A 26899-nucleotide genomic window follows, 5' to 3' on the forward strand; every position below is an offset into this window, starting at 1 on the left:
AAAATATTATTTTAATATATTTTCAATTAAAAAATATTTAAAAAACTGCTATTATACTTTTAAATAACCTGAAAAAGAAAAATTTAAACGTATAAATTTAAGCTATAAGCCTGTTTGAGAGTGTGATTGCTTTTCATTTAGAAATGTATTAAGATAATGTTTTTTTATTTTTTAAAATGATCTAAAAACACAAAAAAATATTAATTTAAAGTAAGAAAAAATATAAAAAAATAAATAAGTATAAATTTAAAGAATTGAAACGTAAATTAAAAAAAAAAAAAGTTGACCGCAGAAATAAGGTAAGAAAAAAGCTATGAATTAGGATCTGCTCACGCAGCGTAGATCCCGTTTCATATCAATTTTTGATATTATAGAAATGTGATTTTTAATTTTTTTTTATTTAAAAATATATTAAAATAATATATTTTTATTTTTTAAAATTTATTTTTAATAAAAAAATCCCTTTAAAACACTGACTATTACATTATTCGCCTTTACTGCACTGCACTGCACTGCACTGCTCTGCTACGCGCTTTCCTTTACCTAAAAAAAAAAGCCAGTCTGCATCCTCATTTTAATTTTCTGTCAAAAAATACGTTTTTTAAGTTGCCTCCACAAAATACATTAATACAGATTTAGTCCTTGTAATTATATAATATTGTCGTCGTCTTCGTCGACCCAAATAAAAGAAAAGAAAAATACAAATTAGGTAGACACAGCTAAATGCTAATATACGAAAAAGATGGAGAGAGTGGGTGGGGGCGGCAAGAGACATCGCACCATCACATCTGGTCCCCACCTTTTTTTTTTTTGATCTTTTATTCTAATTTTTTCAATCGATTAATATTTTTATTATTGTAAAATCAGCATAACAAGTGGTAGTACCATCATCAGCTTTTCTTGATCTGTCTGGCTGTCAGTCCCCACTCTCTCCATCTCTCTCTGCCACAGATTGAAACCAGCTAACATACAGAGAACAAAGCGACTTGGCTTCTCCAACAATCTTATACATTCAAAGAATAGAACCCTGCAATAAAAAAAAGAAGCAGCCAGCCCTTCTCCTTCTTTAAGAACAAAAAACAGCGAGTGGTTTTTCTTGGGAGAAGCAGTTTGGAATGAATGAGCTGACTCGGTTCTGAGCTGGGGTTTTGCTCTTATTTTTAGATTTGAAGAAAATGAACACCGGGGGTCGACTCATTGCTGGTTCTCACAACAGGAACGAGTTTGTCCTCATAAATGCCGATGAAAATGCAAGAGTAAGTAACCCATTTGCTCGTTTTGCTGATTTCTGATCTGGGCTGGTTGTTTTTTTTTTTTTTTCTAACTTATATTTAGTGATTTCACTTTCTGATTTTTTTCTAAAGCTGGGTTAAGCTTGCTTTTTGCTTATTTGCTTGAATTTTGGGATTTGCTAGAACAAATCAATGCACCTCAAGTTTCATTTTTTTCATTCTGTTAATATAAAAGGATGGTATTTTGATATTTGGAGAATTAGATTATGTTTTTGATGTAAATGCTGGAGTCAATCTCCAATGTTTTTGGAAACTGGTAAGGAAATGAAAGTTGCAGGGCAGATTTGTATATGTTTAGTCTTTTGTTCTTCCAGATCCATATGCATTATGTTGATCTGAAGTTCATGACATGAGAAAAAAAAAGAAGGGGACTTGGGTTATTCGACAATTTTGTTGACGCTGTACGGGAACAAAAAAGTGCACTTGTTTGTTTGCAGTTTAGTATTTGGATAGCTTTCCAGTATTTTTTTAAATTATTATTGGAAGTTAATGTTTTATTTGGATTTTTATTTCTTATTTAGTTTATATTATTAGGTTTCGTTTCAACCTATCACTTTATATCTGCCAAAAAAGAGTTAAATTCAATTTCTTGGTGTTTTGCTCGGTGAGCTAATGAAATTCGGGCATGCGAAAAAGGAGATAGTACATTAGCGTATCAATGAATTGTGATGATAAATCAACAGGAGTTGCTAGATTCAGTTAACTTAAATACTAATCTTCCATGCATTTCTTGTATTTGTTGAAGTTATCATGTTTCATGATCAGTTGTTGAGATAACTCATTTTGGGGTATTTGGGTCTGTACAGATTAAGTCGGTTCAAGAATTGAGCGGACAAGTGTGTCATATATGCGGGGATGAGATTGAGATTACAGTGGATGGAGAGCCATTTGTTGCCTGCAATGAATGTGCTTTCCCTGTGTGCCGGCCCTGCTATGAATATGAGAGAAGAGAGGGAAATCAAGCTTGCCCTCAATGCAAAACCAGATACAAGCGCCTCAAAGGTTAGGTTTTTCCTGTACTCTTGTGTGTCTGTACTCGTTTTAATTTTGTGCACCATTCTGAGTGTCCTTAACTGCGAAATATACTGCAGGTAGTCCCAGGGTTGAGGGTGATGAGGAAGAAGATGATATTGATGATTTGGAACATGAGTTTGATTATGGAAATTTTGATGGTTTAAGCCCAGAACAAGTTGCAGAGGCAATGCTCTCTTCACGCATGAACACTGGCCGTGCTTCTCACTCTAATATATCTGGAATCCCCACACATGGGGAGCTTGATTCCTCTCCCCTTAACTCTAAAATTCCTCTTTTAACTTATGGAGAGGAGGTAATTCAGTTTGCCATTGATATGTGCACGCAAACAAATACCAACACAAGTGGTTAAATAATGAATTGAACTTATTTTCCTCTTCTTTTGTTTTAGGATACAGAGATTTCTTCTGACCGACATGCACTTATTGTTCCACCGAGTCATGGAAATAGATTTCATCCGATTTCTTTTCCTGATCCTTCTATACCTTGTAAGTCATGGTCCATTTTCTGCTTGCATTTCCTTCTGTTGATTGTTCAATTTATCCAGTCATTTTTTTGAACTTAATGTTTCCATGTAGTAGCTCAACCAAGACCAATGGTTCCAAAGAAAGACATTGCAGTGTATGGGTATGGGAGTGTGGCATGGAAGGACAGAATGGAGGATTGGAAGAAAAGGCAGAATGACAAACTTCAGGTTGTTAAGCATGAAGGAGGACATGACAATGGAAACTTTGAAGGGGATGAATTGGATGATCCTGATTTGCCCATGTGAGCAACTCCTGCAATTTTTTTTTATATCAGTTTTACGTCATATATATACTTGAATTAACAACTGCAGATGTTTGGTGAGATAACATGCAACAACAAAGTTTTAGAAAATCTTAAAATATTTACTAATCACCTGTAATGCCCTGTTGGACTTCATACTCTGTAATATACACAACCTTGGCAAATCATCACTTTGGAAAGAAATACATCACATGAGATGCTTGACAGCAAGATTGCTTATACTGCACATCTAGGCTCTGGCCATTTGAAGGGGAGAAGGAGAAGTCATTTATTGAAATCTTAACTTCTTCTATCACTAAACCTGCTGCCTAGCAAACAAGTGAAATGGGAAGGGCATGTGATCCTGTATTGAATGCTGGCATTTCCTACTTGCACAACCTAATGTGTTCTTTTGTCTTGAACCTGACCTTTCAGAGAGGGATTTATCTTTTGCATGTTACATTTCCTATGTGATACTCTTGGCTGGACTCAGTAATCTGTTAATTGATACAGTTGTAGAATATAGACAATTATGTGAATTCTAATTCAAAAAGTCTACAGTATTGATCCTTTTTCCTTCTATCTATGCTGTTTGTTGGTTTATCCATTCATTTGTTTGGGCTATTTATATACTTTCATGATGTACTTTGTCAGGATGGATGAGGGCAGGCAGCCACTTTCAAGGAAGTTACCCATTCCCTCAAGCAAGATAAACCCGTACAGAATGATAATCATTCTACGTCTTGTAGTTGTTGGCTTATTTTTTCACTATAGAATTCTCCACCCAGTCAATGATGCGTATGGTTTGTGGTTGACATCAGTAATATGTGAAATATGGTTTGCAGTATCATGGATTCTAGACCAGTTTCCAAAATGGTATCCTATAGAACGGGAAACATACCTTGATCGGCTGTCACTGAGGTATATGGAACTTACCCATTTAGTTTTATGAGTAATGATTTCTTGACTTATTGAAATTATTGGGCTTCTTGTCATTCTCTTTCCCCTGAATTAACTTTCTTCTTTATCGATCTGTGCATGAAGTTTGATAGCTTAACATTGTGTGTGCTTCTCAGGTATGAAAAAGAAGGGAAACCATCTGAGTTAGCCAGTGTAGATGTTTTCGTAAGTACAGTAGACCCTATGAAAGAACCTCCACTGATCACTGCGAACACTGTCCTCTCTATTCTCGCGGTTGATTATCCTGTGGATAAAGTTGCATGCTACGTGTCAGATGATGGTGCTGCCATGCTCACATTTGAAGCTCTCTCTGAGACATCTGAATTTGCTAGGAAATGGGTTCCGTTCTGTAAAAAATTTAATATTGAGCCCCGAGCCCCTGAGTGGTATTTTTCTCAGAAAATGGACTATTTGAAAAATAAAGTTCATCCAGCATTTGTCAGGGAAAGGCGTGCCATGAAGGTTAGTGACTTCTCATCATTCAGATTCATGTTGATCTAAGTTTTGCTGGAGTATAACCCCAAATTTGATATATATTCTCAAAACTGATGTAAGATCTAGTTCAGTGATGTGATGATTATCCTCCCCGTAGTAGCTCATAATTGTTTTTGGCTGTATTTTTGTACAGAGAGAATATGAAGAATTCAAAGTGAAGATAAATGGGCTGGTTGCCACCGCGCAAAAGGTTCCAGAAGATGGTTGGACAATGCAAGATGGAACTCCATGGCCTGGAAACAATGTACGAGACCATCCTGGCATGATTCAGGTAATATTGCAATTCTTTCTAAAATGTATCGATAGTCTCTGGATTCATCTATTGCAAGAGTAATGCATGTTCTGGAAGTAAAAATTAGTAGTTTGTCCTCAATAAGTGCACAGTATGTTTTTGGCAAATCATGATATCGAACTTGATGATCCTAATTTTTACTAATTTTTTTATTCGCTTGGTTTGTTATTTGTCGATTGCATTGGCAAAAGAAGCACTTATGATTCATTGAGGTGCTACTCTTACCAGTAATCTGTCATGTTCAATGAAATCCTGTCATCCAAACTGGTTCTGAAATGCCTTGTTGATTTGACAAATTCTATAGTTCTTACCTCCACAGACTGTTGTCAAGTGACGAATCAGTCTATTAGTACTAGAGTCCCTTCCTAATTATGGGGTTTAAGCTACTCAAGTAGATGATTAGCACTGTAAATTTTAGTGATGTACTCATGTGCCATATAAAGAGTATTCTTTTCTTTGCAGGTGTTCCTTGGACAAAGTGGTGTTCGTGACGTGGAAGGAAACGAGTTACCTCGTTTGGTCTATGTTTCTCGTGAGAAGAGACCAGGATTTGAACACCATAAAAAGGCTGGGGCCATGAATGCACTGGTAAGCGTGGGACGTTGGATGACTTGTATATTTATAACGTTTGTAGATGACTTTTTTTGGTTCTGTTATGTGCCTTATCTAACAATTTACATGTGGCCAAGGACTAACAAGCTTTGCCTACATTTCTATGACTGTGATAGATGCGGGTCACTGCAGTTCTGTCAAATGCCCCCTATCTTCTGAATGTTGACTGTGACCATTATATTAACAATAGCAGAGCACTTAGAGAAGCAATGTGTTTCTTGATGGATCCAACATCAGGAAAAAAAGTCTGTTATGTGCAGTTTCCTCAACGATTTGATGGCATTGATCGTCATGATAGATACTCGAATCGGAATGTTGTATTCTTTGATGTACGTGCAATTTGCTTTCCTGCTTTTCTTTTTCACTGATCATTTTATTGACTATGATGAAAAAGCTAATTTCCTAACTGAAAACAGATCAATATGAAAGGATTAGATGGCTTACAAGGACCAATATATGTTGGAACTGGGTGTGTTTTCCGGAGGCAAGCTCTTTATGGTTATGATGCACCTGTAAAGAAGAGGCCCCCTGGCAAGACCTGCAACTGCTGGCCTAAATGGTGTTGTCTATTCTGTGGGTCCAGAAAAAACAAGAAATCGAAGCAAAAGAAGGAGAAGAAGAAGTCAAAGAACAGGGAAGCATCAAAGCAGATACATGCTCTTGAAAATATCGAAGAAGGAATTGAAGGTTTTACCAAGCTATTTCACCTATTGTATATTATTAATTTGTGTTTAATTTTTAGAAAATCTCTTAACCGGTAAAGAGTGGGCTGATATTGCAGAATCAACTTCTGAAAAATCTTCCGAAACATCCCAAATGAAGTTGGAAAAGAAGTTTGGGCAATCTCCAGTGTTTGTAGCTTCCACTCTTCTGGAGAATGGTGGAGTTCCTCGAGATGCGAGTCCTGCATCACTGTTGAGAGAGGCCATTCAAGTTATCAGCTGTGGTTATGAAGATAAGACAGAATGGGGCAAGGAAGTAAGTGAGAGCAAGAGACTTGAACTGTTTGAGCCTACCATAAGCAAGTTGTACTTTTATCACCCACATATCATCTAAAATTATTGTGCTGTACCAGGTTGGCTGGATATATGGTTCTGTAACAGAAGATATCCTGACAGGATTCAAGATGCACTGCCATGGGTGGCGGTCTGTGTACTGCATACCTAAGCGGCCTGCATTTAAGGGGTCGGCTCCTATTAACCTCTCAGATCGTCTACACCAGGTTCTTCGATGGGCCCTTGGTTCTGTCGAGATTTTCTTTAGTAGACACTGTCCAATTTGGTATGGTTATGGGGGTGGATTGAAGTGGCTGGAACGATTTTCTTACATAAACTCTGTTGTGTATCCTTGGACATCCATCCCCTTGCTTGTTTACTGTACACTACCAGCTATATGCCTTCTCACTGGGAAATTCATTGTTCCTGAGGTAACACCCCACTTTGTCTTATTGTCATGTTCACTTTAAAAAGTGAAACATAGTTATTCTTTATAGCAAGTACTTACTTTTAATGAAATCTTCTTATCTCATTGTTGATTTAAAAATTGTTTTTCAACTCGAGGCATGTGTTTTCAAGTAACATGATTGAAACCATGTTTCTGTCCTGATTTGTTGTGGCTCTATTATGTTTATCAGTCATCCCTTATTTCTACAAGACTTGTTCTGTTTAACTAGATTTATTGCATATGGTTCATCAGTTTAACTAGGTTGATTGCATATACTTGTTCTGTTGTCATATGAAAAGCTTGTTTTCATGCAGTAGTATTTGTGTAGAGTGGAAAAATACAGTTTTTTTCTCGTGGTTGATCTCGCCGCTTCTAATCATCTAGGTTTTGATCTAAATTGGGCCTTTTATGTTATTCAGATCAGTAATTATGCCAGTATTGTGTTCATGGCCCTCTTCATATCTATAGCTGCAACTGGTATCCTCGAGATGCAGTGGGGTGGTGTTGGAATAGATGACTGGTGGAGAAATGAGCAATTTTGGGTGATTGGAGGTGCTTCGGCACACCTTTTTGCTCTCTTCCAGGGTTTGCTCAAGGTTTTGGCAGGTGTCAGCACAAACTTCACTGTGACATCAAAAGCAGCGGATGACGGAGAATTCTCAGAGCTTTACCTATTCAAGTGGACATCACTGTTGATCCCTCCTACAACGTTGTTGATCATGAACATAGTGGGTGTTGTGGTTGGGGTCTCAGACGCCATCAATAATGGGTATGATTCATGGGGTCCATTGTTTGGGAGGCTGTTTTTCGCCTTGTGGGTCATCATCCACCTCTACCCATTCCTCAAGGGGCTTCTTGGGAAACAAGATCGCATGCCCACCATCATTTTGGTATGGTCAATTCTGCTGGCTTCAATCCTAACTCTTTTGTGGGTTCGCATAAACCCATTTGTGTCCAAAGGTGGTCCTGTTCTGGAACTGTGCGGATTGAATTGTGATTAGGTGTATTTGGCCATACATGAAAAATGATTCTGGAGCCAAGAGGCATTCCACGGACAGGGCGCAAAATGCGTTGCCCAATGTGACATGCCATGGCCAAGATAAGAGAGATTTTTGTGATAAGAAAGCTGTAATTTGGGGGTGTAGATACTTTTGGGTGTGGGGAAGACACCTTTTTCTTCTTCTTTACAGGGTTTTCATTAATTCTTTAATTAAATTCTTATGGGTTCTAGAGGGTTTTGTTCTTCAGGAGTTTCTGTATGTTCAAGGGCATTGAATAATAAATTATCCCGGTCAATGTGGGGATTCATGTAAGTGTCTTTAACCACATCCTATTGTTTTTGTTGTCTCCCTGCTTGTGACTTGCACATTTATGTTGCGTGCAAATATTATGGCATTTTGTGGTCTCACATTTTCCTTGAAATTGCTCGAGATTCATACGTCTTTTGTTGTCTGTCATTGTAATGTTTCTGACAATAACGTCTGTTCTGGGATTGGATTTGAGATCTATCAACAAATGCAAAGACTGCTTTTATTGAATAACATAAGAATTCCAAGCCTGCAAGGACTCGATGCTTAATCAGAGAAAAGAAGCCTAAACTAGTTTTTTGGGCAGAAAAGTTGGTCCCGGACCTAACTGAAAACTGCCGGTTTGGTTTGGTTTGTGTCGGTGTTTTTCCTTTGAAAACCGGAAAAACCAACAACTTCTATGAAGTTATACCGGTACAAGGAAAGGATAACTATGCAGAGGGAGAAGGTACTGATAAGAAGACAAATTACAGATAACTAGAGCAGATCGAACAAACATCAACACCAGGCATTGGATTACTTGAAAGTTCCCATTATTGATAGAAGCAAAAAATCAACACTTTGTACTCTTAAATCCAACAATAAATATTAAATAATCACAAGCAAGACTAATTCATTAGAAACAAAAACACTTTTACAAAGAACAAAACAACAAATCTAATCAAATAGCTTATTACTTTGAAGTTTTAAAATGGAGATGCAGGCCCTTGAAATATAAATCGTCCAGCTCCTTTGTTTTCTATGGTGGTGATTCAAGACCTGCTCCAACTTGTTTTGTTATTAAAACACAAAAAGGTAAATTATTGAATCCACATTTTTTAACTTTGTAACGTAGAAGCACAATATTTAACTTCACAGGAGAATGTGAAGTCTGTCAGAGAGCTTTACCTTTTCAATTCAAATCGGTTTTAGCTTTATGTAATCAAAACCGAATTAAACCGAATAATTTTTATAGTTTTTAAATTGAATTTTTTGGTATTTTTTCTCGGGTTTTTTTACAGTTTCTTCAATTTAATCAGTTGACTTCTAATAAACACTCTTCTTCAAAGCAAAAATGGCAGAAAATTCAGTAACTATCAGTACCTCTAGCAGGACCATAACAATTCTCTCCCCCTTAAAAAACCTTGCCTTCAAGGTGAGGGCAGGTGGTTTTCAACCAAGATTCCTACACCCATCCAGTGTTTTCCTTGGTATGTCCCTCCCATCGTAACAATACCTTGTTCTCGGTCTTTCTTCTCGAGGTTTAGCTCCTTCTATATGAAACATGGAAGTTGTTGTGGATGTGTGCTTCTTCGAGAATATCCAAATAATATGCCACCTCTCCCATTTTCATAAGAATCTAGAATGGCTAATAATGTTTAAAACTTCTGGTTTTTATTTTTGTCCATGGTGGACTGTCGAAACGGCTGGAGTCTCAGGTACACCCACTTATCCTCTTCGAATTTGAGCTCTTTTCTCCCTTTGTATGCTTGCTTTTTTTTTTGGGGGGGCTTGTCTTGTGCTTTTTATAAGTTCTATTTGAGAATCTCTAGTTGTTCCTTCCTTTTTCTAACAGTAAATCTGATGCTTCATTAATGGTTGAACCTGGTATGTTGTTTGTAATGCTTGGGGGTGGGTAACCATAAACTGATTTGAATGGGGTGGTCTTGATTGAGGTATGATAACTGGTGTTGTCACTGTATTATGCCATGGTCAAACAATTCAACCAGCCCTTTGGGTTATCTCTAGCAGAGCACATTAGGTAGCTTTCGAGAGTCTTGTCAGTGGCTTTGGTTTGGCCATTGTTTGGATGGTAAGCCGTATACGTCAACAATTTTACTCGAATCTGAAATAAGATCTATATGTATGGAAAAAGATCATGAACTATTAAGCTACTTTGACCTTTTCTTGGTAGTTTACGATGTCGTTCCTCCTTGTTGATATTGCTCCGGTGTAACTGATACCACGTCGTTTGAGGAGATCCAAATATCTTCGCCACATGTCAGCCTTTCATGGTGGAAACCTCCTCATCTGTCCATGTAAGCACCTCTCCCCTTGATAATCCTATTCGTACACTTGCTAACCCAAATTAATTATTTGCAGGTGCTTTGTCTCCCACTGCCTTCTTCGTCATCCACAAATCAAGACATCCAGACCCTTCTTCTTCTTCTACTAACCCAGAAAATGAACACTCTTCTTCAAAGTAAAAATGGCAGAAAGTCCGGTAACTGTCAAGACCTCTCACATAACCACTATAGTCATAATGTTTATCTACAACAACTTGTTTGCTAGTGAATGTGGACCAGCAATATATGAAAATGGAATTTTTAAAGGGTTGAGAAGACATATGCTAGTGATCAGGTACATGCCAAGATTCTTGTGCCATATTTGTTTTGGTAGCTGTCCTTATAGTGGACAGAGGGCATGCACCTAACGTTTTGAAGCTGTCATGCAATGAAGCACAAATAAGAGCCGGGAGATATCAATATGGCAACAACCCTAGAGTTTGGGAATGACCAGTGCCTTCAATGCCTAATACGAGAGCACGTATTCATACGTGTATCTCTGTTTCAGCTATTTGATCAATGTTTCAAAACTGAAAACCGGTGTATAAAGAAAAAAACGAAAAAGAAGAAGGAGAAGAAGTAGATTTTAAACATAATCAAGGACGAAAACGCAAGTTCCCATATATATGATCTATGATTATTACGGGTGTTTAAAAAAACCAAAAAACTGATTATACCGAGAAAACCGGGAAAAAAATAACCGAAAAAATCGAACCGTGAAAAAAAACCAATTAAAATTTTGAAAAAACCGACCGGTTCAGTTCGGTTCGGTTTTGGTTTTTAAGCCTGAAACCGAAAAACCTAGCCAAATCGAGTCAAAACCGAGTCAAACCAAGCCAAACCGGAAAAAACTGAGCCAAACCGGTTTGAACCGGTTTTTGTTCTAAAAAACCGAACCGAAACTGGTCGTTTTGAACTGGTTTCGGTTTTTTTTAAGGAAAAAAAATTCAGTTTGGTTACTTTTTTTTTATAAAAACCAAACCGAAACCGAAAATACACCCCCCCTAAATATTATTACAGAAAACACTAAAAGTTGTATGTTTTTTACTGTATACGTGCATTGTTAACTCATATTTTACTTTGTATTCAGTGTCCTTTTTTTCTAAGGCATAGACCCTTCTTCTTTTTTTCACATGTCCACATTTTAACATGTAAGGTTGATTCCCTTTTTTTTTTTTTTTATTATTATTATTATTATTATTACTTTTTTCAGTCCAGGGAGTGTGGAAAACTGATTGTTCTGATTTTTTTTCCATGCTAGCATTTTCTTTAGCAAATTGAAAGACTAAATCTATAGGTTTTTTTTTGTAGCACGCCAATGAACTTTTTTATATGGAACACTGCTAGATAAACAATTGGTTTTAGCTAGGGATGGACAACACTAAAAAAAAATAGTGGTTTTAGTTAATGGAGGGGCAAAAACAAATTATTAACGAGGGCAAAAGGTCCAGAAAACATATGCGTTGCCTCGTGTACATGGGGCAATAATAGGTTTTCCTCTTGCTCGACCCAACCTTATGCACGCGAGCCTACCACCCTTTCTTGTTGGTTATTAACCCATATCAAAATTCACTATATAAACACTAGAAGAAAGTTTTATTTTTTCTAATAAGGGATTGAAAACCTATTAATATATATGGGTAGCATTTAAGAATACGATTGAAACCGTGTTTTCTAAAAATTTGATTTTTTTGCTTAAAATTATTATATATATATATTTTTGGATCGTTTTGATGTGCTGATGTTAAAATGATTTTGTTTTAAAAAAACATTATTTTGATGCATTTTCAAGTGAAAAATACTTTGAAAAGCAATTGTTACCACACTTCTAAACACCCTCATACTCTATATTCACAAGAAGAAAGTTGTCTTTTTTTCAATGTCTAGAAATAATCTCTTAAACTTAATTATTTACAACATGTATAGCCTACATCCACATAGTTGTTTCTTAATTTTTTCATGGGAGATATTAAAACCTCAAAAAATTAATTGGAGAAAATAGTTCTTAGTTAATGGGACTAGTGCCCTAGTTAATGGGCAATTGGAGAAACTAGTTACATGGTTAATGAGATTAGTGCTCTGGTTAATAGACAATATTCATACATGGGTTTGAAATGAAGAGCTTATAATTGTTATCAAAATTGATCTAACAAGTTGAACAGTCATGAATACATTTTAATTCTCATAGAGTTGTACTACGTTCTAATATAGCAAAATGACTTATTTGTTAGATTTCACTTGCACTAGAGTTCACGAACCGATATTTATATTACTATTTTGTGATATAAATATAAATGTTGTAAATTGTTGATATTACCATTATTGAGCTTTGTTGACATAGGATAAGATCCAAGATGATTGGATCATGATTGAAGTATTGGATTAAGATATGATGAAAATGCCAATATAGTTCAAGTATAAGGAAAGCTCCGTTGGAATTTCGGTAGAGTATATTAAATTATTTTAAAAGACAATTATGTGAAATTGTATCCCAATAGTTGTGGCTGTCATATAAAGTGATTAATAAGTTATTTGGATGACTAATTGAAAATAATAATAACATGTTATGGAGCAAGGTGTATATGAGTTTGATTGTATTGACAGGTTAATGATTAAGTATTAAATTAGCCTTACCGACAAAGTTTTACGGAAAAGAAAAATGATTTGAGCATGTCTTGCAAGTATAAAAGTGATGGAAACTTATGTGATAAATTATAAATAATAGAAATTGACATGAAATAACTAAAATGAATAATGAATATATGAGATTTCTCAATATAAAAAGGTGTTATACGGACTAAAGTATGATATATCATAGATGTAATCAATGCTACCAAAGTAAAAAGACGACATGAATTAAGGATGTTGTGAATGAAATAATGATGTGAATTAGACATGATTATGCATTGAATTATGATATGTATTAAAAGTGGTTGAGAGATGAAAAGATCATATGATTTATGTGTTAAGAAAATAAATTATGGGGTAAATTCCATGAGTTGATCTATATGTATTAGGGAAATAATAATATTAATATAAATTGAATATATTCATGGAGTGGAAAAGTTATGAAATAATCTCGATGTAAAAAAGAAACACTGTATGAAAGTGTTTAAATAAGACTAATCAATTTTAAAGTTGTAAGGAATAAGTTGTATACTAACAAGTTAAACTAGATTATGGATGAAACAATTATCATGATGTAAGGATGATAATGTGATGAATAAAATGAAGGGAAGAATATTATTGAGGAATAATGAAAAATGTAAAATGTTGAAAATTGATATAAAATCAACGCTCTTAAAGAAACAAATTATATAATTGTTTTTGATTATATAATTGTTAAACGTTAGTAACTGGGATGATACAAATGTTTAATATGATTTATTTTGTAATTTTGTGTATGTCACATGTCAATTCCTTTGAGGGCCTCTATTTTTTAGGGTCACTGAGCTTCCTAATATTATACATAAAGAAAATTTATATTTTTAGAAAAAGGAAAAAGCTTTTAAATAGTTAATGAGAAAGTAATTTTAACAAGAGTTGCAATAAATTGTGTTCATCTATCAAATAGTTGAAAGGTTGTTGAGACTTTCCTTGTATATTATATATAATTGCCCGAATCTTTACGTGCTCAATCATTAAAATTAAGTAAAAACACATGAGAAAGTGAGGGGTGTTACTAAAATTGCTATACACTTAAAGAAAAGGGGCTGAAGAGTTTTTATTGGACATCAAGAGATCAAGGCAAAAGCAATTTTAAATAGAGGATGAGTTCTCTCCAATTCGAAGAGACTCATGCATAAGGTTTTTTAAGGAAGATTATTTTTCCTTAATTAGTTTTATTTTTTCTTGTTTAGTTTAAAAAATTAAATATTATGCTTAATAATTTTATTTTTCATAGTTTGTGTTAGATTAGTATTTTGGTTTATTTATGGAGTTGTAAGCCTCTTAGATAAGCAGACTACTTAAACATAAAATATTTAGTAATACAATTTTGAATTAGGATTATAGTGTGATCCCCTTTTCAACATAATTTTGTGTTCTTATTTTTTTTTTGTCTTTCTTGTGTTATTTTTCTCTGCGTTAAATGGATGCATGAGGTTTTTTAAAAGAAAAATCACTTTTCCTTAATTATTTTTATTTTTTTCTATTTAGTTTAGAAAATTAAATATTATACTTAATAATTTTATTTTTCCTAGTTTTTTTAGGGTTTTATTATTTTTCTTTCATTTTCAGGTTTCTTAGTTTGTTTATGATAGTTTTTGGATTTATTTATGAAGTAGTAAACCTCTCAGAGAGGCACTAGTTTTTTTTACCTACGCTACGTCACAAGTCAGATCATTTTTTTTTTAATCTTAAAAAAATATAAAGATGTTAGGAAGTAAAAACTTCGATGCATATCGGCCAAAACACATTCAAAATACTTAAATGGTGACATATTAGATAATATATTTTTTAAAAAAAATATTAAGACGATACATTGGATCGACTTGGGCTAACCATGGCTAACATGCAAAACCCGTGATTTGGGGTATAAGATAATGATAAAATCATAGAACCCATACCGAAATAAATTATTGAGCCTAATTATAATGAACCAAATATTGAAAGCTAAAAGCAGGAAAAAAAATTTAAAAAGGAACTTCTAAAAAGTGACTCAAGTAAACCTATATCGACGACTGGCGCAACACCACAAGTCAAGTCATATTTTTTGAATGTAAGAAGAAAAAAGTCTAGATGATACTAGGATTTCTATAAAAGTTAAAAACAATCTAAGTCTCAGGTTACAACCCTAATTTAATAACGTGAAAAATCAAGCAAACTTGAGAAAATTTTCTAAACCCTGATTAACTTTTAAAATCACAACCCATAAAATCTCTGACTCGGGCTCAATGAAGAAGCTCAATTCCTAATTAATTTAATATTGAAGGATAAAATCATAAAAAAAAACTTGTCAAAAGAAAAAAAATACAAATCAAATCTGAAAGAAAAAAAAATAATGGAGGGTGAAATTGAAAAAAACTGAAATTTAAAAACCACTTAAAATAAATAGCAATCAAAAGAATGAAGACCAAATCTAACAAATTAAAAAACTGAAGGAGGATAAAATTGAGAAAAAGTCCTATTTTAGAAATTAGTTAAAATAAAACAAATAGGAATAGAAAAAGGAGGGACTAAATCCAAAGAAAAAAACCCTAAAAGGTTGATCTGCAAATTTGAAGGGCCAAACAGGGATTTCTAGGAGGAAAGAGAAAAAAAAATAAAAGGCTACCAGCACTGAGTCGGAGGTTCATGGGCCATACATGTTACCTAGGGAGGAAAATAATGCCAAGACAAATCGAATGACATGGCAAAACAATGGTTTTGATCGTCGTAGTAGGTCGTAATGCCTCTTGAAGGTGGTAGATTAACTGAAACGTGCAACACATACTTCAATAACTTTTTTTATTTATTGAAATACCACATTGCCCCTATAACAAAATAATTACTATGAAAAAAGCATTGTGAAATGACAGATAAGCCCTTGTAATCAAGCCTTGACAATTTTTATTTTAAGAGCAATAGAGTCATTACAATGTGATTGAAAAAGTGAAATATAAAAAAATTCCCTAAACCATTGTTAAGTGTGTTTTTTGCTTTTAAGAGCAATAAAGTAATTTAATTGTGCAAAAAGTTGCAAAAAGACAATGTTGCCCCCAAACAATTCAAGAATGATAAATGGACCTCGTGAAAACTCTCATTTACCTTCCAAGGTCAATTTACTCGATTTTTTTTGTGAAGGGAAAAATCATCATTTTACTACTTCGATCCATAGTCAAACTTAATATTTATACAGTGGTTTGGCCACGCCTCTTAGGTTTTTGTAATACTACCTGAACATAAAATATTCAACAATAAAATTTTAAATTAGGATTTTTATGTGATCCTTTTTTCAGTATAATTATGTGCTAATGTGCTTGCTGTTTTTTTTTTATATTGTTTCCATATGGTTAGTTGGTATCAGAGTCCAAGGATTCTTGATGGTTAGTTATTGAATAATTATGACTGAAAGAGGTCGCGAAATATGACCTGCTTTTGTAGGAGGGGATGAAGAAGTTTTTTTTTCTCAGTATAGAGATGATCAGGAACTAGTGATAGAAAACATGTAAAGACAACCCCTTAAATAAATCTAAAAACATATCGAAACCAACAAGAAAACTCAAAAATAAAAGAAAAGTAATAAAAGTCTTAAATAAGCTAGGAAGAAACATCCTAAGTAAAGCTAGAAAAAAAAAAGAATTCTAATCCAAAACAAGAAAAGAATCCAAAATCAACTAGAAAAATATAAAAATCCCGAACAATAACTTATATACCTTATTTGAAGGCTTTACTAAACTTGATGGGTAAATGATGGTGTTATGAATGCATTTTTTAGCATCATAAAAAGCTATAATTGTGAAACGAAAAATTAATGTGTTTGTTTGATAAAATAAACCAAAATCATATGAATAAATAAATGATAAATAATAGTTATTGACACTGGCCAAATACTAAAATGGAAAGCGAAAAGATAAATATACATGAAAATATTTGATCTCGTGGTAGAGGAACTATGAAATTTTAATTTTTATTTAATTATACAACAATGGATTTTGTTAATAAAAGTAACAATTTAATTCATGTTTTAAAAAATTAATAGTATAACTTTTTTTGTAGCTATCTTGTCTATTAGATAAAAATGAAAGCATTTAAAATACATGCAAAAAAAAAACTTGGATGATTTGAAATAAAGATTAAAAAGCTCTCTTTAATTAAAACCACTTTATCTTATTAATGTAATGTTTTAAGATTATTATAATCCAATTTTTTACTCTATATATAATTTGTATATATTTCAAAACTAAGTAAAAATTCTAAAAAAATGGTATTCCCATAAAACTGGTGAAGTTTAACCTTTTTGTTACTTTTAATTATTTTTATGTGTCAAATTAAGTTAAAAAAAAGTGTCATTTTATAGCATAAATTGAAAAGAAGCACAAGGATGTCGTTTTATTCTTGCAAGGAACACCAGTTTTGCAGAAGCAAGTGTTCCTAAAAAATCATCAATTTTAATTCTTCAGCAGAAATTACTGTAGCAATCACTTCGGGCGTGAATCACTCAAAACAGATCTCCAAGAGCCAGTCTAACGTCAAAGTATCCAAATTCATATGGTCAACTTTTGCAGAATCATTTCCATGCACCAACCAAGCATGCATGATCTCGGCCTTCCATTTTCCCACAAAAAAACAACAACCGACCGCCATTCTCACAAAAAGACCCGCCGTTTTATATCCCCCCCTCCACGGACAAGAGAAAACAAAAATCCTCCGCCGACCATCAACACTCTCTCAAAGACATATATACAGAGAAGGAGAGTAAGATAGGAGGGTTGGAACCAATCTCTCTTATTTTTACACAGACCATCCATCTTTTTTTTAAAAAAAAAAAAGGACTATGTCCATAGCCACCACACACACCACCTTCCTCTCCATTGTCCACTATAGCATCACTTTCCCTTAACAACACCACCAATAGCGAGCACAACCAAACCAACAATAACAAAGGAAACCCATGGAAACTCTCACGGTGACGGCAACCAGATTTAGCTACATCAACCTAACAACAGCCTCACTCATCTCCACTGTCACCACCACCATACACCCTGCCACCATTGATCGCCATCAACGCTAGAAGCTCCCTCATCCTCTCTCCTCGACACCCGAACTCTAAACCAATAGCCTATTTTCTTTCTTCCAATTCGTTCGACAATAGACAGCTCCACCAACCACCTAGACAGAATCCAATAGCATCCGTAGGTGACGACGACACCACAACAACAAACCATATAGTGAGAAGATCAGATGAGAGAAGGAAATGAGAAGCCTGAAACTTTAGACGCCCCGATCTCTCTCCTGGGGCAACAACAACTCCAACTATAGGCCCAAGCATGAAGAGGGAGAAAAAGACTACCCGCACTGTTCTTCTGATATTCAGGTCACCAAAGTGTGATTCCATGCACCACTAATCATAGCCAAAACTTTTTTGTTTGATTCCAGTAGCTCCAAACCACTACTAACATCCCGGAAGCTCAATTGCAAACAATGAGTTAATTTTCAACAATTTTTAATGGTAATTTGTGTGTTTTTGTTAATTTGTTTGTTAAATTAGTTTGTTGATTTAGTTTGATGATTTTTTTTTAGGATATTGACTTATTGAGGGTTTTCATGTGTTTGTACATGATTTGTATGTTATGCTTGAATTCGTAAGCATGGATAAATATTTGAATGTTATTGGATATAAATATTTTTTAGGTGTGTAAGATTAATGGATGTGATATGTTGTGCACGACGATTATTTCATGCGAGTATGATTTTTGCGTGATGAAGATTTAGTTTGGATGCATATTTTTAATTTTTAGGTAAGCTTGATTTATCAACATAATTGTGATTTAGGTGTCAGGCTTGCATTTAATGATATGCTTCAAAAATAATCTAAAGTTTATTTTTCTCATAATCATGCGGGTCCAACATTTATTTTTAAAACCTAATAAAAAGAAATTATTTGCTATTCACTTTTTATATTTTAGTTACATGGATTCACAACGAGCAAGTCCTCTGTATATTAAGATGAGCAGTGAATCCTAATGATTCTTCAAATAATAAAAATTTAGTTTAATATTTATTTATAACAAAATTGAAAGTATTAAGTTTTCAATGTAATATTCATCATTGATAGGATAGGAGTATTAATAATTAGTCCAATATTCACTGATCACATCAAAGTATGAATTAGAAATATTAAATCTTTCATTCAATAGATATTGTGAGTAAAACTCCGCAGCTATAAGACAAGTAAACCTCATCAAGACACCTTTCATGACCTTCCTAAAGATTTGGATTGGGTTTCATGAACCTAACATAAGCCAATTGGTATGTTTGTAAACATAACTTGAGTTGTGATCAGGGATGATCACCTTAAATTTGTCAATTCACCAAACAATTAGGAGTGATAAAAACTAACCAGACTTTTAGAATGAATAAGTGCTGAAATTTTGACCAAGGTTTAACTCATCGCAGCAAATGCACATTCACCTAATAGATAAACCACTAATAATTTAAACACAACAATAACTTAGCAATTAAGGATAAGACATATAATACAGCTTACCTTAAGTAAAATGTTTTAGGGGTGATAATATTTTTCTTTTAGCATAATAAGTCCTTTACCACAAATTTCTAAAGACCAGTTATGATATGAAATTGTCTCTTAGATTGCTAATTTGATGTTTGAAGAAAAGTTTGCAACTTGACCCAACAAAAACCTTGCCTTGGAGAACCGAAATTATATGCAATTAATCACCTCAACCCTATGCCTATAACAAGATGCGAACAAGAAGTATAAATCACAACAAAGTTAATCAATTCTTCAAAAAGTTTAAAAGTTCAATTAAGAACTTAGTATGTGAATCACTCAATCAAACAAAAAAACAAAGCACACAATATGTGGCAACTTTAAAGAAAATTTCATAAACTAAAAAATAATATTAATAATTGATTTATATAGTAGAAAGCTAACTCTAGTTTGACTTAATGAACTCAAACTTGATAAATACGTATTAACACATTAAAAGCCCAAAATTAATAAAATAAAACATAACCAAAAAAAAATCTTAAATGTCACGTCCCTAAAATAAACTAATAAATAAACAAATAATAGCTAAACTAATTAAAATAAAATCAAAGTTGAATTTTATAATTTACCTAACTTTAAATAAATAGTTCTTCATCGTCTTGATGAATTAAAAGTCTACCATATATTAATATAAAGTTATAGATGTTTACTTTCCAACACAATTAGCATCACATCAAAATTAATTCTATAGCTCGAGTTATAGAACCTAAACTGATTAGTGTTTGAAACTCAGATTACGACTCGATAGAATGTTTAGAGTGTGTTAATGTCAATTTGAATAAAAAAAAATTTATTTTCATTATAATTCTTGCAAAATTGAATTAGGGTTATAGATAGAAATTTAGGGGAAAAGTAAATTATCTTGAGTTTGGATTTCTAAGTCATGTGTAGAGTAATGAATAGTAATTTTTCTTGACAGTTTTTATAAATTGTGTTGTAATTATAAATAAAATAAACTTTTGGACCACAATGAGAACTTTCATGAATTTAGAAGTGGCCATTTATTTTCTTTGTGTTTTACATATCAGTCCTTTTTCTTTTTCTTTTTTTTCTTTCTAACACAATTTCTCACTTAATCCCATCTAATTGGACCATAAAATGATTCAATAAAAAAAATAAACAACAAAAGGACAATTTAGAAGGAAAAAAAAGAAGAAGATGGAAATTGAAAGAAAAGGAAGAGAAATTAAGTTCATTGTTTATATCAACAATGAAGCTTCACAAAGAAGGCCAAATCTTTTAGTATAGAAGGTAAATAACTAATTAATATTAATATTTTTTCTTTTTATTGAAAAATCTTAATTTCAAACCTTAAAAAAAATAAGCTGTTGTCTAATGTGTAGTGTCAAAATTATTGAACTAAATAACAATAACATTTGTTTGTCAGTCATAACACCATTCAAATTAAAAATGTGTACCTGAAAAGGTTTGGTTAGTAATATATATTACATGGCACCGTGCAATTAATTAACACATGTAGTAATATAGTATTAATTATTTTATTTGCATTTGTTCATTGCCAAATAAAATATATACTCCCCCAAATCCCATTGTGGAAATGGGAAAAGAAAATTTTTAAGAAAAATAAAAAATATAATAATTATTTTGTCACTGATTTCATATTCTATTTTTTTTTTATGAATTTATGACTAGAAGAAGCCTCAAACTAGTTTTAGCACATCAAGAGTAAGTCTATTTCTTCATATGTTGAGAGCAAACAATCCATGTAAATACTAGAAAATTCATAAAAAAATCTACTTTTCTTAACTTGAGATTAATTGGATCCTAATCAGCTAATTAGAAGAGAACAGTCATACTTAACTATCAATTGAATTTGGTTTTGCTAAGAGAATGCGAGGCGATATTTCTATTTTTAAAAACTAATCCAAGATTAAGGCATATTAATTGTAACTCTTATTTTCGTTTAGTGCTTCCATTTAGATTTTGCACCGAAGGAAACGGATCCAAGATCGATTATTCTTAAATCATGCTGAACAGCACAGAAGTCAAGCAAAACCCCAAACATAGCAAGACTTGTTGAGAGGGAAAAGAAGAGCTCCATTGAAAAGCAGGTCAACATTCTCCATTGCTCTTTTTCCATATATAATCCAAATAGCGACAAAGTAAGAAAGACAAGAAAGCACCATAAAAAATGTTCCTTGGTTTGAAAATCTCATGGAGCTAGCTAGGGCTCAAATTCAAGGAAATTAAACAGATCAGGACGTGTAAACCCAATGACTCGAAAATCTTGTGAATGTTACTGGGACCTGATCTTCAGGTACTAATTTGCATTAATTGATGACTTGGGTCAATCTTGTGGAGCCCAAAGAAGCAAGAAGTTAGAAGAAGTCTTACATATGATGTGGGTTTCAAGTCTTAAAATAATCCTAAATTATCTATCCTACACATCTTCCTGCCATCTTCAAAGAATCAACCTTGCAGTTTCTTTCATACGACACACGTATATACCCTCAAAACGCGCTATCTCTGCGCCCATGTCAAACCCATAAACCGAAATCAATAAAACCGTCTAAAATATGGAAGAAATAGATGACTGAAACAACAAGCTTAATTACTCTCTCTCTCTCTCTCTCTCTCTCTTGAATCCTGATGGCGGCCATGGCAATGGCAGAATTGAAAGCCTTGTGTGCAATCCATCCCAAGACCTTCACAGACTCGGACGTGGCTGCAGCACAACAACTCGTCCAGCTAAGCGGTGAAGACAACAGCAGTAGCAGCAACAAGAAGGGGAGGAAGAACGAGAATGAGAGTGGTTTTGAAGATGATCAGGAGTCCGATCGAAGCAGCCAAAACGAGATCACTTCGAGGATGATTGAAGAGATTTTCGGGATAGAAGAGGAGGTTGCTCGACCAAGAAAGAAAAGATACAGGTCTCTTGTGTCTATTTACCAGGCGATGGATATGCCACTCAGGAATAATGTTAGGTATGGGAAGAAGGTGAGCACTGAAGAAAACCCCAAGAGAGTTTCAGCCAGCGCAGAAGAGGGTAATCAAAGTAGTAAAACATAGGCAATTAAGTGATTATTTTAGGGAAAACTGGAGATTAATTTTGCACTCTACGGATAACAATTAAGTTAAATGTTTACTCTTGATGATTATGTGCTGCATTGGTGTGGACAGGATGATCACGAAAATTCAATTTTTGCTGGGGGGATTTTTATTTTATTTGTTTTCTCCTTGTTTCGTTTTAGTATCGTTGTGCCTGCTTGTTGCGTAAGCCCTATCCCTAACTCAGAACGTTGAACGTATGGTGCACAAGCTTCTACTCGTTTCATACAGTACTATGCTTGAAAATCCCAGCAACAATATGAAATATTCTAAACTTCAGGGAATTAATTTTCTCATTGGAATCGATTTGAAGTGAAAATTCCGACTTGAAAATCAATTGAGAAAAGAAATTGATCATGGACTAGAACCTTGTGATTCAAAGGAACACATAATCAAGCAGGTTATCATGGAATCACAAAAAACTATAGGCACATTGCGATATTATATATTGCTGTGAAGATTAACAAGGATGAAAGAAACTCAACGTTCAAGGCTATGCAATCTTCTTGTAGGACTTCAGAACTCACTCCTCAACTCTAGTTTTGATGAGTTTTTGATTCATTGCTAGAGCAGCACTCTTTCGCTCCAGGCATGTTGCCAGTGTTGCAGGAAGATGGGTCAGAGCTTCTTAAAGGTCAAAGCCTTGTGTGGAATGGTGGAGGGATGATCGCTAAAGTTTCAGGAATATTTTGACGTGTTCATGTAGGTGTTCTAGTGGCTTGTAGTTATTGGATTCAAGGGGACAGTGTTTGTATTTGTCTTGTATTTTTGTTGACGTGTCTCTGAAGAGTTGAGAAAAAGAAGTCCTTCTTTCAAACATCTCTCAAATTCGTCTTAAAACGAGTGAAAGGAATATTTTTGTTGACGTGTCTTGTATTTGCTTGTATTTATCTAGTTCCACGTAGATAAAATTAAAATTTACCGCTGCCTGTTGGTAAAAAGTAGCAATGGAATCAATAAAAAAAAATGATTAATTAAATATAGATTTGTGATTATTGATTTATCGGTAACGGAATTCTTTTTATAAATAATAAGTGACACATGCGCATTAATTACTTGTTAGCATCAACAAATTTTATATTGATTTTTTAATCGGTTGCTATGGATTTTTTTTGTAATTCTATGGATACCAATCGTATAACACATAGTTATTATATATCCCTATTATGATCTTTTTGTAACTATCTTCCTCTCTAATAATTACTAGCTAGTTATAATATAATGAAAACAATATTTTTAATAGATTTTTTTTTATGGAAATAAGGAAGAGGGAGAAATTTTAATTTTAATAAAAAGAAAAAAAATCAAAATAAAAAGCCTAACATAAGAATGTTGAGGATTCAAGTTGTAACATATTCATGTGAGTCTGTAACTTCGAAATTATCCTACATGTGCTTACTTTTTCTTTTTCTTTTTCTTTTTTGTTAAGCTAATAGATTAGATTATATAGGTGTTTGAAAGTGTGATAATAATTGCGGTATAAAATATTTTTCGTTTAAAAATATATTAAAATAATATTTTATTTATTTTTTAAAAATTATTTTTTATATCAGCAAATCAAAACAATTTAAAAATATTAATTTTTAAAAAAAAATATTAATTTTTTTAAAAAAAACACAATTTTATCTATATTTCTAAACAATATCATAACAAGGAAGGAAAAAAAGACAAAAGCCAAAAGCAAAAGAGAAACAAAGCTACCGCAAAAAGGCAGCAGCAAAAGCAAGAGTGAATAAAAAACAAGGTAGAGGGAGGATAAAAGTAGAATCTCTTCCCAACAATACAAAAACCATTGATCGTGACAGAGCCAGCAGGAAACTAAGTAGAAGACCGTTGATTGACACAAAACCCCAACCGCCAGAAAAGCCATGGAAGGTAGATAGAAAAACCAGAAGAGCCATTGTATGCCTACGTTTTTGTTATAAATTTATATACGTTGCTTGAGAATCCGTTATAAGGGAACTCGAAATCCCTTCAGAATAATGTAATTGAACTAATTTGATTTGATTTTGATAAGGTATAAACAAAAAAAATTTGCTGTTCAAAACCAGCCTGAATGACCTCTCCTTCACTCACTCTCGACTTATCTTGGGTTGTCTAATACTATTCTAGACATATACCTCAAAGTATATATATATATTTTTTTTAACTCTCAAGAGTCGTGCACAACTAATTAATGCGCGCGCACCTTGCGCATATAAATTCTATGCAGAGCCATCAGAGGGAGCAAAAAAAACCAAGAAAACTGGAAAAAAAATAACTAAAAAAACTGAACCGTCAAAAAAAACCATTTGAAATTTTGAAAAAACTGGCCGGTTCGGTTCGGTTTTAATTTTATAAGCCTAAAACCAAAAAAACAGAACCGAACCGAACCCAAACCCAAAAAAAAAAACGAGCCAAACCAGTTTGAACAGGTTTTTGTCCTAAAAAACCGAACCGAACCAAAACCGGTCGGTTTGGACTAGTTTCGGTTTTAAAAAAAAATCGGTTTGGTTATTTTTTTTATATAAAAACCGAATCGAACCGAAAATAATCACTCCTAATAGGCATAACGAGCACCCCTATGCTCACACAAATTCTTTATGTAGAGCAGTAAGCATGAATTTCTTCACTAGTGATATGGTGATTACTTATTACCACAAATTAATGATGAGAACTATTCTCTTCCCCAATTATTTTTATTTTTTCTCTATTCCCTACAAGATTACTCTTCATCGGTGTTGTCGTAACTCTTTTTTTATCTCTATTTTTTAAACATGTTTACAAAAAAAAATGAAAAATTACAAAACTTTCTAAAAAAATACATTTTAGATGTAATTTAACCAATTTACGGTCATTTTATGATTTTTACCTTTATGCTTCTTGTATTTATGTTAATGAATTTTAAAAAATTAAAATATTTTAAAAAAATCATAAAAGAAAAGAGAAAAGAAAAGAGAAAAAATATATAAAAATAAATTAGTGAGCAGAATGATAATCAATGAATGAAAGAAGGACCAAAATAAATACAAAGTCTTGGCCCCCTCTCTATGCAACTAAGAGACAAGGAGAAAAGGGTAAAGAAAAAGAAAAAAAAAGTGAGCAAAGATGATTGAAAAGAAGATAAAAAGAAATAAAAAAAAAAAAGTAAGAATGGTATAAACAGACCTTAACCCACACCATGGAGAGGGGGTGGAGTGAAAAAATAAAAAAGAAAGAGAGAAAAAAAATACATGCTTACATGATCGTTAACTTCAGGACCCGTGGGATTAGTCGAGGTGCGTGCAAACTGGCCCGGACATCCACGTTAAACTAAAAAAAAAAAATCTTAAACAAGTTAAAAAATACATGCTTTTTGTGTGGATCCTAAAAAAAAAAAAAAAAAAACTAAAGTCACCTACAAACCGAACACTTTCTTAATGTTAAACTTGCCATTTCCTTAAATTATGATACTAATCGTATGAGATTTTAAATTGTTTTTTTTTTTTCCATTATTGTTCCAGATTTGAAAGTAAGCTTGATGAAGAATTGAATATATCATATAATTATGATATGCTGATAGTCTTAGGTAAGACAGATAACATTGAAAAATTTTGATTTTTTTGATTTTAATTTTTTTATGTGTGTTTTTAAATAATTTTAATGTATTAATGTAAAAAATAAATTTTTAAAAATAAAAAAAAATTATTTTAATATATTTTTTAAAAAAATATTTTAAAAAACAACTGTTAGGACAAAACCAACGAAACCTAGCAAAACTTTTTTCATCCATCGTAGTTTAACTTCATTATAGTATTGTAAAAAGACTATGCTGGAAAAAAAGGGGCTTTCTTTAATGTTTTTTCTTTAAAAAAAAAAATTAAAACGTTGATTCATAAAAAATGATAGTGAGACATTCCATAAATGTTTGTAATCAAGACCAAAATGTTAAAAGATTGTTAGAGCATCAATTATCATTTTTGTTTTTTAAAATCTAATCTTTTAATCAAATCATCAAAACATTACTTAAATGTCTAACTAAGCTTATAAATAAATAAATTAGCACAAATACATATTTCAAAGTAATTAAAATTTGTTTTTATATTTTAAAAATTATACAAACTAATCTTATCATAAACCGTTCAAACTTTACATAAAATTATTCAAGTTTAAAAGATTTATCATTTAATTTAATAAAAATCCAAACCTATTCATTTATTTATATAAAAATTCAAAACATTCTATTATATTTGAGAAAAAGACTGAAGTAGAGGAGTAGTTGAGTAATAATCTTTTGATCGTGGAAAAATAAAGTGACAAACATTTTGCACCATTAAAAAAATACACATACATGCCAAGAAAATTAGGTTGAAAAATAAAATAAAATAAAAAAATAACACCCTAAAATCCGG

General features: G+C 32.9%; 2 protein-coding genes across 3 annotated transcripts; both read left to right on the plus strand.

The window, feature by feature from the left end:
* Positions 1–891: 891 nt before the first annotated feature.
* On the plus strand, positions 892–8207 carry LOC7457156 (cellulose synthase A catalytic subunit 2 [UDP-forming]). 2 transcript variants are annotated; one of them, XM_002310592.3, is made up of 14 exons: positions 892–1256; positions 2099–2294; positions 2384–2619; positions 2716–2812; positions 2903–3092; positions 3747–4013; positions 4169–4514; positions 4681–4818; positions 5302–5427; positions 5568–5780; positions 5868–6138; positions 6233–6429; positions 6527–6877; positions 7314–8207. In XM_002310592.3, exons 1-14 carry the CDS (start codon positions 1176–1178, stop codon positions 7893–7895), a joined length of 3291 nt encoding a protein of 1096 aa, XP_002310628.1. In that variant the 5' UTR covers positions 892–1175; the 3' UTR covers positions 7896–8207. The 2 variants fall into 2 exon arrangements, with proteins under 2 accessions (XP_002310628.1, XP_002310629.1); XM_002310593.4 differs by having other exon boundaries at positions 2906–3092.
* A 13734-nt stretch (positions 8208–21941) lies between these two features.
* LOC7457155 (uncharacterized) lies at positions 21942–23346 on the plus strand. Its single transcript, XM_006380421.3, has one exon. The coding sequence runs from the start codon at positions 22071–22073 to the stop codon at positions 22488–22490; it is 420 nt and encodes a 139-aa protein (XP_006380483.1). The 5' UTR covers positions 21942–22070; the 3' UTR covers positions 22491–23346.
* Positions 23347–26899: the final 3553 nt, after the last annotated feature.

Source organism: Populus trichocarpa, chromosome 7 (assembly GCF_000002775.5).
Source record: "Populus trichocarpa isolate Nisqually-1 chromosome 7, P.trichocarpa_v4.1, whole genome shotgun sequence".
Taxonomy (NCBI): Eukaryota; Viridiplantae; Streptophyta; class Magnoliopsida; order Malpighiales; family Salicaceae; genus Populus; species Populus trichocarpa.